We start from the raw sequence: 11,744 nt of genomic DNA, 5'->3' as shown, positions 1-11,744 counted from the left end.
TGATGTTTAACAAATTAGAGCATGATAATTTTGGTTTTGGTACATAACATGTCATATTTTGGTTTTAAATATACAATGGTTGACTTCTAGAGGATGGCAGTTTCATAAAGTATAGCATGCATCAATTTTATTTTATTTTTCATGGTTTTTTAGAACAAATGAGAGTACATCATGGCAATTTATGCACCGGATTTATTTACTTTTTCGCGAAGTTTTAAAAAATGACCTAATTAGGCTTAGCTCTTTTCCCCTAGATGCTTCATGTGACAGCTGAGGGTTCACATGGACAAGCGCTGCACCGGACGTCGAAAAGGGAACACAATGGTTTGTTTGACCGCTCTTCCTGAGATGAACGAATCGTTCACCCAGGTTCCTCCTAGGAGGCATTGGTTCACACAATGGTGACGACAAAGGGACTCGTATGAGGTTACAGTGGAGAATGGGCGTAACTGATTCAGCTACTATTTTGTTTGGTTCCGATCAATAAAGGTATCGATTTACTTCATAGCATTTGTTTGTGCAATAAAACCTGAATACAACTGAAAACTGGAGGGGAGATGAAGGACAATTAGAGGGCGGAAGAGAACGCTGGAGAAGGATAACATGTGGCCCGAAGATGAAGCGGCACCACGAGTAGAGAAGGGGGTCGATGAAGGCCATCATTGTGGTGCTCTTGGCATGGCGCCACCGAGATCGGTTATCCATCGCCACCCCCTGCAGTGCTTGATTTGACGTAGAAGAATCGTGGCAGAGGGGATCGTTGGCAGAGGGATTGATCGATGGAACCGACTTGAGGGCATGAACTATTTACCTCGTTATTGGTTTACGAGCTGACCAAACCAAACGCGATTAACAGTATGAGAATGCGGTGTAATCAGATAACGATACAAATTGGTCGAACCAAGCACCTCCCTACAGTTGACGATGGCTAGCTATTCGGATCCTTCATTAAAATAGATGTCTCTCCGAGACAGCGAGTCTGGCCACTTTTCTTTTCTTTGTATACTTTTTTCCGCGTTGTAACCATCTCTCGTTTTCGAAAACGAAATGGAGCCCGTGATATATCCGTGTTGACCACGGCTACATCTTCATCTTCAAAGTTCAAACACAAATAGCCGTGGCCATGGACGACGTGGGCCCAACAATTCGCCGCGTAGCGGGCCCCACCCAGGCATCGCCACGCACCAGGCCGCCGTCTCGCCGTCCACGCCCGAAAATCCTCACCCGTCTCCCACTCCTGTCCCTCCCTAATTCCTCACCATTTCTCAGGCACACCCACGTCTACTTTCCCACTGCCATGTGGGCCGATCCACCTCCCCCCAGCCAATCATTTTCCAGTTCTATATACTAGTAGTACTACTATAAAACAACCCGCTCTGGAATTATTCGTCTCCACTACGAGAAATCTACTTTTTCTGTTGAAAAGACACAACGAGAAATCTTCTCCTCCCCTGCTCCAGCTCGCACCAGGCAGCGCCACCAGCTGTGCGCGATCCCAACTGATCGCGCCATGGTAACGGCGGTGGCAGCCGTGCTGGAGCCTCCGTCACGGTCGCCGCTGCGGCGGCGGCACCGGCTAGCGAACGGGGCGGGTGCTACCACCGGCGACTTCGAGCTCCGGCACTGGCGCCCGGCCAAGAAGAGTAGCTCGTCCGGGATGAAGGGGCGGTGGGTGCCGCCGGAGATCGAGATCCCCAGCGGCGAGGAGGGGGGATACACCAGCCTCCGCGACATCATCTCGTCGCCCGAGTACGCCGCGGCCAAGCAGGCTCACTCCCCCGCGGACGGGGCCGGAGGCGGCGGGGACGTGCACATGATACGCCACCCGCTCGTGAAGCACGCGGCGTACGCGTACCTGCAGCTCACGCCATCCGCGCGGGAGGACCCCGGCAGGTTGCGCCGGCGGAGGCGCGGCCCCCTCTGCCGCCTTGTCCTCGGCTGTCTCGGCTTTGTCGGGGCGTTCTTCACGCGGTGACCTCGGCGTGAGCCTTACGGTTCTTGGTCAACTTTTTTTTGCCTCTCTTGCTTGTCTTTTCCAGTCCTTTTTCTCGCTCTTTTCTCCGTGTCCGTGTATTTAGAACAGAAGAAGCAATCGACTTGTTCGAGTTTTGATCATGGTTGCAATTCATGTAAATATTTTGGTAGGATTATAAGAACAAAAGATGATTATCTCCAACACCAACACAAGGCTAGCTATTTTTTAGTCTACTATCTTGTTCGTCTTTTTCGGTTGCCGTGAACTCGAAGATTTATGATGGCGATCCGAAGAACAAATTGTGCAGGAGAAAACGAGATTCAACAATGGAAAGGAAAAGCAAATTCTATCATGTTCATCATACAGTCACCCAAGTGTAAACTTCACATTGGATTTAATTTGCTATGTACTCTCCATTAGACCACCTGTGCCTTCTTTCACTGTTTAATCCAATCTATGTACATGATCATCCCCTAGTACTTGCCTCTGGAGCAACTACTTCTCCCAGCGCGTTAGTACTTCCCACTGTACTGTCGCCGGGCCGGCTTGGCGCCGGCCATGGAAGCGCGGATAACCTGGGCCACGGCGGCGGCGTCAAGGTCGGCGGGGCCGCCGAAGATGGACTCTTGTCGCGGAGGCGACGGCGGCCGGCGTTTGGTGGCGAAGGGGCCCCACCCGGACGACTTCTTGTTCCTCTGGCGCACATGCAAAAGGTTGAAGAGATCAGAGATGAGAGAACTGATCATTGTCAAATAACATCGTCCCTAGTACTGCTAACGTTGCACCTTCAAGATTCGTGCACGCACATGGCCGATTGGTTGGTGGGGCACGAGTCTATCCTCAAGCTTGATGCTCTCGCGGAACGTGCGCGCGAGCCACGACGACGGCTTCCTATGTTGGCCGTCGCTGTCTGTCCTCTGGGCCCAGGTTTGGACCAAAAGCAGTGAGAGCTGACAACGATCAGCGAGGTGATGTGCTTGGGCTAGATACGTCATCACGAGTTAAAAGATCGAGCACAAGGGGATGAGTAGCCTGCAGCCAGCGAAGCTGCGCACCCAATTTGGGTCTCGTTTATATATCTTATTACTAATAAGAATACATAACAGAGGTGCTACATCTAGTCTGATATACACCGCCAATTTTCATATTATTATGAAGTGCAGGCAGTGGGTTTCATACTCTTCGTCGGGTCATCGATTTATTCGATACAGAGAAGGAATAGGAGGCACTCTGGCCAGATAGTGCTCGCTCTGGCCTTGGTACTATTAGTTGGCACTGCCCATAGATGGAAATTTTTGCCAAAGTGGGTACAGTTGGAGAGGAGGACCTGTGAGGGGTTGGTCTAGCAGAAACGGGAATGTTAATTTATTGCCTAGCAATTTTGTTTGACGGTAGTTGGAATTACAACAGATCTGGAGTGGTGGAGGCTTTATTGGTACACGATTTCTGGCTGTGCCATTAGATGAGGAGCAGAGCAACTGATGAGGAATGAAAAATAGTTCAAATCTCATCGTAAGAGACGACATCAAACTACTACGAAGTACTATGAGCTATACTACCTGCGTTATGCCACCATGCAAGAGAACAGAGATGACTGTCTATATATATAGATAAAGTTAATGTTTGTGTTTGACGGGGTAATCACTTGTCTAGTTACCTCTGAAACTGATGCTGCAGGTTCGTCAGAAACGACGGATCGCAGGACATCCATGAAGAAGGCCGTCCCTTTGTCAGCGAAGTTCTGAATGTAGAAGGTGAGCAGCTGCCCCGATCTGGCTCTCAGATGCAGCAGCCTCTGCTCGATGTTCGGCTCGTACTGCATCACCATGGGCCGGAGGAAGGTGTCGTACACGATGTCGCTGCCCTGAAGGTCCATATAAGAAGAAGATCATGCAATTGTTGCTGTGTCTTGTTTTTCGGTTTTCTTGGGGGAAATGTTAAGGAATGGATGTGCTTCCTCACCTTTGTCTTGGGGTACCACAGGTACACAAAGAAAGCCAGCTTGATTTCTCCGTACATCGGCATCCTGGTATCGACAAATTATAGCATGCGTGCACAGATGAGAAGGGAGCTTTGAAACAGAGCGGGGAAAAGATCTTGCAAATGGAATTGATTTAGCTGACCATGAGATGAAGCTCTCGACGGCTATCACCATGGCCACTATGATCCTGAAAAGTGTCCACCAACTTAACTATTAGGAGGGCAACACATACTTAGATTCAGCACAAGAAGAGACGACAAGCTTAAGCACAAAAGTGCTGGCCAGTAAAGATGAAAATGGTTATTAAGATAATTTTACATCAAAAACTTTTTTCAAATCCTACGGTCTCAGATATGGTAAGACATTTTGACATCTGAACATCATCTGTTCTGAACCCAAGCCCGGGTTGTTAGGATAAGGTATAGTATGATTTATTGATTATTGTCACTAATATACAATGGTATCAGTATAATCCTAATTCTTATAGTCGGATTGTCCAACCTTTCAAATATGGTTAAACGATTTGGTAAAAAACTAAACTATTAACTTACAATATGTGGATGTTATCTTTGACTATCAGATAGCACATATGCTTATTAGTATTTATTATAGACTATTACCACCTTCTAGTATTGTACTGTATGTGTGTTTTGTGTGCATAAATATTAATAATAGCTAATTGTTTATCTAACACATAAATATTAAATCTGCTAGAGTGGGTATTTTCTATATCAATAATATTAATTAACATATTTTAAAATAAAATTATAATACCTCCTTTCAGTTTAGTAGGCCTGCACTTATCCCTAGATTGAAAATTTAACCATTATAATGCAAGTAATATATCCTAAAATTTATACAACTAGAAAATATACCATTTGAAGTTTCTGATGATATACTTTTTGGGATACATAATTTGTACTACATTGTTCAAATTGTTAATCTAGGGATATGTGCTGGCCTAATAAACCTGAAAGGAGGTAATATAATTTTAGTTTAAAACATGTTAATTGCATATACGTTTGTATTATGTGTACCCGTTCAAATTATGTGTACCCGTGTAGTTTTGTTGGCAATATCTCTGTTTAGACATACGTGTCTTGAATTGTTAAGCCACATTGTATAACATTTTGGTCTTTAATCATATGTTTTTTATTAATATTAAATTCATCGCATCAGCATGTGGTGTATGTTTGTTTCCAACCAAAGTCTCATCCATCATCATACCATGTTCGAATCCAACATAATCCGATAGAGTTCGATATTGAACTACATCCGACCACTATATGTCCCGCTTCCAATTTCGAAAAGAATGTAAAATAGGATACAATTTAAGCTTATCCGATTGTAGTCGCATCGGTTTCACCCATACTAGCTGGTGTGTAACAATGCATTTAAAATAGCCCGACAAATTTTAAAAAAAATTACAGTTTATGGCACTAAGTGCATCTGTAGCAGATTTCTTGGAAACACCACCATTTCTTAAAAAGAACCACTGTGCAGAAAATACTCACTCTCACTTATTCTTATCCTTCAAATCTTAAACCACCACCATATTCCTTACATTTAAGGAATATGAGGCTCATTCCTTAAAAAATCATAGGATACTGACAAGTGGTTCACTTATACGCGCTGTTTGTCAGCGTGTGTGCACAAAATATAAGGACTACTGTTTTTTTTCTTGTGGTGTATATTGGGAACGATTATAAGGAATCTGTTCTAGCATCATTCCTTAAATATTCCATTATTTACAGACTCTCCTTTCATGGTGCAACCACAAACAATTTCTTGGGCAGGTCAAGCTAAAGGAAATCACTACCCCGCAAAAAAAAGCTAAGGCCCTGTTCGTTTAATCCCCTCCCCACAGGGATTGGAGGGGATTGGGGGGGTTTGAGGTAGATTTTGACTTGCAAGGGATTTAATCCCCTCCAATCTCTTTCAAACCACTCCAAACCCAGTCTAACCGAACAAGGCCTAAAGGATATCACATAAATTTTGCTTTCAAGGCTTTATCTTCACTCTTCATTGCTTTGTTGATGAGTTGGGGGTGCCATGGTCTGATTTTGCCCCAACGTAGGAGTGATTTTCCAAGGTTCTAACAAAGTCTGGACAACAGTCACTACAAGGAACCCATTAGGTCACTACACATTTTTTTTCCGAATGTAGATTGATAGAGTCGAAGGTTAAGTATGGTAAAGACTAAAGGCACAATCATAGAAGTAGTAACATACAAACAAATCAGATAATGTCAGTTGAAAGAAGAGCATTACATGCAGAAACAACTTGGAACAGTGAGGCAACATGATATTTTATATCTCTAGCCGTTACTGACTCCACGTCCACATGATTTTAGGCACTTCTCTCTTGCAACTAAACCATCGGAATTTTACCTGCACCTAGGTACTCATCAGTTGTTTCGCTACAAGTTAATAGTCCATTATATGTGCCCCTTTATTGACTTTCACAACTAGGCATGAATTTATAATTCCCGCAAAAAACGGTATGAATTTATAAAGCTCCTGGAAAATAAAAAAAGTAGATTATAGTAATTGATGATTATAATCAACCTTTTGCTATTTTACTGATTGGGTATCCACATTTCTGGCTATTTTTGCATGGCAAATTGTAACATGAATTCAGGACCATACAACTGAACAACTCTAGAGACCTAAAATTCCAGTGCAATACACCACCTGCTCAGAACAGCGCATTGATATATGATCAAATTGTACTATTACGCCTCCGGTGTCTAGAGACATAGGGCGCAAATGTGGAATAGTATACTAGTGCGCACCTTTATTATAATGCCAAAACGCCAAGCAGCACACAATTGGACATATAGTGATCAATAATGTAGGAGCATCTCCTAAATCAGCTACTCATAATTTGCCGATAATATGTCGTCAGAGTCAGCAGTGGAAAGTATCTCAGACACCTAACATCCACCTAAAACTGCACCTTATCTAAACAAAATTAAAGTGATGCAGAAAAGAAAAGTTGGCATTATATCGCCGCACATGAACCTTTGCCGAGATACACATAAAAAAACAAGGCCATCAATAAAAAGGCTGAAAGAACGAGAACTAAAGTTACCATCATGCATGGTATCACATAAGTGGAAAGAAGAAGGAGAAAAGCAACGCAACCCATCCAAGTTTTGCATCTCACGCTTCCTCCTCTGTTTTTTTTTTCGAAGGAAAAAAAAACAGTTCGACTCGACGAGCAGAGAGTAGAAGCACAAGCAGGTGAACCAGGCAACCGATCCATTTCTGAATTCTAATGGCGTTGGGTCAGTGGTAAAGTTGGTTGACCAAATGTTGGAGAACGTACCAGTATTGGCACCAGAAGCGGAGCATGTGCGCGTCGTTGGGGCGCGCCTCCACCGTCTTGAAGCACTCGAACGCCGGCATCGCGTACCCGAACAGCAGCCTGCAGCGTCAATGGCGTCCCCGGTTCGCCAGGAGCCACGCGCACGACATCGGATCATTCATTCATTCGTTCACATGCATTCCCCCATTGATCGGTCGGTCCAACGGGTACGGCGAGAGCGATGGAACGGAGTAGCAGAGGACTTACAGGAGGACCCTGGAGAGGAACTCCCCCAGCATCTCGCCGGGCTGGAGCGGGCAGCGCGCGCGCGGGTTTGCGGCGGCGGCGAGCGTCGGCCTCCGCCCTGCCGCGACGCAGTAGCTGGCCGGAATCGTTGAGGTTCTCCAGAGGCGGGGATTTGCGTGGAGGATCGAGCGGCTGTTTGCTTCCTGAAGAAGGGAAGGGAGACTGAACTTGGAAGCAGAAGCGAGGAAGAGGAGACGCGACTGCGACTGCGACGCTACGAGGCGAGGAGTTTTGCCGAGGCCACAGGGCACACGAGTCCCACTGCAGGTGGGCCCGTGACGTGGCTTTTAGTTTCACCGGTATATCCACCCGGACGCGTGTTTGCTCTGCACCGACGCTTCTGTTCTGTTCAGTTGTGTCAGTGGCCCTGTACTTACTCTCTTGTTGTGGGGGCCTAGGACCCAGGAGATCGAGGTCGCGGTATCTTTTCTTGGTCATCGCTGCATGCTAGTAAGTACAGTACTTCCTTCATTATATAATGTAGTGTTTCTTTTATCCACGTGCTTTAATTTTGATCGTAAGTTTAACTATCAAAACTGATTGCGGCGGATGCAAAAGTTATATCAGTGAATTCGTATTCGAAAGAAGTTTTTAATTATGTAATTTTTCTCCCGTCGCAGTCGGTTTTGTTCGTTAAATTTATGGTCAAAATTTAACCTCGGAAAGCACGGGCGCACTATATTTTAGAATGGAAGGAGTAATAGTTTAACTGTTCAACGGTTCAACCTCCTCGTATAAATTCATGCACGCGGGACGTCCGTGATCGTCATCGCTCCTGCACATCTAGCGAGAGTACTATGTATACATTCACAAGTCATGCATGCCTCTCTGCTTTCCTTTTTCTTTTTGACAGATTATGTGCATTCCTTTTTTTTTCGAGAGTACGCCTAGGCATATCATATTTTTATAGAAGACAGAAATATTGTACAAGAAACTATAACTTGTTGCGAACAACAAGTATAGCTCGAACTCCACACTCCATCGCGACAAATACAAACACAACACAAAATGCCTGTCCTAGACCAATCATCTAGCCACGTCACAACAAAAGCCGGCCTCCTCGAAGCAACAACTCTAACCGGAAACTCCTTGCCAACGCACTACCCACCCTTGGATGCCTAAGAGGAGACGGCGAGTGGATAGCAGGACTCGGTCGGACCCGTGAAAGCCATCGTCTTGGATACGCCGGCGGCTGCGTGCATAGCGCCCATGAAGATCAGCTCGAACAGCGGCAAGCACCGGAGAACCACAAACAGTACGTAAGCCAAGTCCTCACCTGCGATGCTGTCAACAGAGGAACGACGCCACACCGCCGCCATCGCCGGTCCTGCAACGGACCAAAGGCTTTCGCCCGAAGACCACAACCCGACCAAGAAAGGGAGATGCCGACACACCATAGCGACGCCTCCAAGGAGGGAAACGACACCCACGGGCACCGTCGTCGCCAGCTCCGACTGAAGACGAGCAGGATTTTCATCCGAACCATCGCGCACCTCCACCCTCTGTCAACAGATTAGGCCCAACTGTTGGGGTCACACCGCCGCTGCGGCATCACCTCGCCATCGTGATCAAACCACCGCGGAACACCGATCCCTCACACGGCCGAGAGCACGCGTACCACCAATCAGCACCTGCACGGTCGAAGGAACACTTCTCCAGCTTCAGACCTTCAGTGCCGCCCAGATCCACTGCACCCATAGGCATGGGCTGGCCACACCATCACCTGGCCGCCATCCATGCCGCTACTGCAGCTCAGGGCCCAGCTGGGAAGGAGCAGGCGCGCCGAGCCGCCCGCCGCGACCGCGCGTGCCCACTAGAGCTGCCCTGCACGAGACCCCGCTCCGGCCTCTGGCAAGATCCAGACCACGCCGCCCCCAACACCCCAAAAGGGGGCGCCTTCCTCGAGCCACGTCCGCCGAAAGCAGGAGGCGTGCCGCGCGTCCCGACCGCCGCTCCCGGCCGCCGCACCTGACCGAGATCCACCTCCACCAGGACCCTGCACCGCAACCTCCGGCTCCCAACACGTCACCCGAAGAAGACAGCCGCCCGCACCGCCTTGCGACCACGCTCCGCCTCTCCACCGCGCTCCCCGCCATGTGCCACCTCACCGGAATCCAACCGCCACCGCGCCGCCCGTGAGACACCCTTCTCCGCGCGAAGAAGGCCCATCAGGGCTTGCAGAACTCGCCCACCGCCTTTGACGGCCGGGCGCCGCCACCACCGCCGGCGGCGGCCAGGGGGGCACAGAGAAGGGGGTGCGCTCGGGGGCTAGGGTTCGCCTCCGGAGCCGCCCGCGCGAGCGGCCCCGGAGGGATAGGGGGCTTCTTAATTTGTTAGTCCCCCTTACGTGCATTCCTGACTTTCATACTTCCATCTAGGGTGCATGGCGGCGTCCCGCCAGGACCCGCCAATGTGCTAAGAGCATCTACAGCCGGACTTGTAATTCCGACCCCTCACACCTCAAATATTTGATTATGCAACCAGAGTCTCAAATTAGAAACCTCGAACACACATTATTACATGCAACATAAAACGATCTTTAAGCGGAGCTCGTCCAGTTCCGCCATGCCCATGTCCCGCGGCCGGCTGCACAGCTCGGAGTGTTGGTCCGGTCGACAGTAAGGTAGAGTAGGGCATGGAACACGAGCCGGCTCATGGGACTCAAGGCGCCGCCGTCTCTCATGCCCTACTCTTCCTCACCGGAGCCTGGAACCCGAACGGTGCCGATGGACGTCAGATCGACGATGGATCCGTCCCGGGAGGAGCCGCCGACATCCACGACGACACGCGTGCGGCGCGCGGGGTTGCAGGGCATCAGTGGTGCGCTAGAGAATGCGACTCCGCCTCTCCAATGTCCACCGACGTGAGGGCTGCCGTCGCCTCCTGTGCTCGTGGCCTATCACAGCGGGCACGCCGCACCATGTTTGCGTTGGACGACGCCCATGGTGTGTCCATGGCCTCGGCGCGCCAACAGAGGGGTTGCACGTCCGTCACCGTGTTTGGAAACAGACGGACCACACCGCCTCCGATGAGGCAGCGATGGCACACCTACCCGCCGGATCCATGCACCATGTGGGTAGACGTAATGGATTCCTAATGGAAGGAGTCCGAGCGCTGCCTTCTTGAAACTAAGATGAGTTTTATCTTGTTGCCGATTGTGGTCGAGACCCTGGGTCCACAATTCTAGGATTTTTTCTTCCTGTCGGCGGACGGGACTAGGGGCGGGATCCTTCTGGCTTGGCAACATGATCTCATTACTTTGTCCCATCCTTCCATAGGGGAGCACCACATACTGCGCTTGCGACACCCCCCGCAGGAGACCAACACTGGTGGCTCACCGGAGTCTATGGTCCGCAGGATGACCTTGCTAAGCTAGCATTTCTCTCTGACTTACAAGACAAGCGTGATACTTGTGCCGGCCCATGGCTCCTTGGGGGAGACTTCAATATGATTCTTTAGGCCGAGGATAAGAACAATGATAGGCACAACAGGCCAATCATGAACCGATTTAGACGTTTCATCTCCAACCTCGAGCTGCAAGACATCTACCTCCACGGCCGACGGTACACTTGGTGGAATGAACAAAGATGGCCAATGCTTGTTCGCAATGACCGCGTTCTATGCACCCCTGACTGGGACTCGGCTCACCCGCACTGTGTTCTCCAGTGCCTGGCTACTACTACTTCGGACCATTGTCCGCTTGTGCTTGATTGCATACCCCGTGCGCATGGCCGCTCGCGCTTTCACTTTCAACACTTCTGGGTCAAATGGGATGGATTCCTCGACGTCGTCTCGGCTGCCTGGAATGGTGTTGGACCTTAGCCCGACCCCTTCCGCTGGGTCTTTGCGAAGTTCAAGGCCACGGCGCGCAGCTTGCAAAGCTGGGGCGCTAAGAGACTTGGGGATGTCTCATTGCAGATCCTCCTCGCCAAGGAAATAATTGCGTGCCTCGACGCCGCGCAAGACACTCGCACCCTCTCCGAGGCCGAGGCTTGGCTCCTTCACAGGCTGAAGGGTGCATACCTAGGACTAGCTTCTCTCGAGAGATCGATCGCGCGCCAGCGCAACCGGTTCCGTTGGCTCAGGGAGGGAGACACCAGCACCGCCTTCCTCAAAATACACGCTGCGCATCGCCGACAGAAAAACCACATATTCCAGCTCAACGACAATGGT

At 49.2% G+C, this 11,744-nt stretch overlaps 2 protein-coding genes across 2 annotated transcripts; one reads left to right on the top strand and one right to left on the bottom strand.

Annotated features, from left to right (window-relative positions):
* The first annotated feature begins 1,379 nt into the window (after positions 1–1,379).
* Positions 1,380–2,176, top strand: LOC125551057. The gene has a single exon (XM_048714209.1). The coding sequence runs from the start codon at positions 1,511–1,513 to the stop codon at positions 1,973–1,975; it is 465 nt and encodes a 154-aa protein (XP_048570166.1). The 5' UTR covers positions 1,380–1,510; the 3' UTR covers positions 1,976–2,176.
* Positions 2,177–2,302: 126 nt separating this feature from the next.
* On the bottom strand, positions 2,303–7,782 carry LOC125551056 (putative HVA22-like protein g). Its single transcript, XM_048714207.1, has 6 exons — positions 7,533–7,782; positions 7,287–7,385; positions 4,099–4,143; positions 3,938–4,001; positions 3,633–3,839; positions 2,303–2,670 (listed from the first exon to the last, which is right to left on the bottom strand). The coding sequence occupies exons 1-6, from the start codon at positions 7,562–7,564 to the stop codon at positions 2,488–2,490; spliced, it is 630 nt and encodes a 209-aa protein (XP_048570164.1). The 5' UTR covers positions 7,565–7,782; the 3' UTR covers positions 2,303–2,487.
* Between the last annotated feature and the right edge of the window lie 3,962 nt (positions 7,783–11,744).

Source organism: Triticum urartu, chromosome 4, assembly GCF_003073215.2.
Source record: "Triticum urartu cultivar G1812 chromosome 4, Tu2.1, whole genome shotgun sequence".
NCBI classification, from domain to species: domain Eukaryota; kingdom Viridiplantae; phylum Streptophyta; class Magnoliopsida; order Poales; family Poaceae; genus Triticum; species Triticum urartu.
The sequence above is the reverse complement of the archived record's forward strand: the minus strand, read 5'-3'. Positions and strand labels throughout refer to the sequence as shown.

Coding starts and splice junctions, on each gene's coding strand:
- LOC125551057 (XM_048714209.1), top strand. CDS start 1,511: ATGGTAACGGCGGTGGCAGCCGTGCTGGAGCCTCCGTCACGGTCGCCG.
- LOC125551056 (XM_048714207.1), bottom strand. CDS start 7,564: ATGCTGGGGGAGTTCCTCTCCAGGGTCCTCCT. Junction 4,002..4,098: donor GTCGAGAGCTTCATCTCATG/GTCAGCTAAATC, acceptor TGTCGATACCAG/GATGCCGATGTACGGAGAAA. Junction 3,840..3,937: donor TGTGGTACCCCAAGACAAAG/GTGAGGAAGCAC, acceptor ATGGACCTTCAG/GGCAGCGACATCGTGTACGA.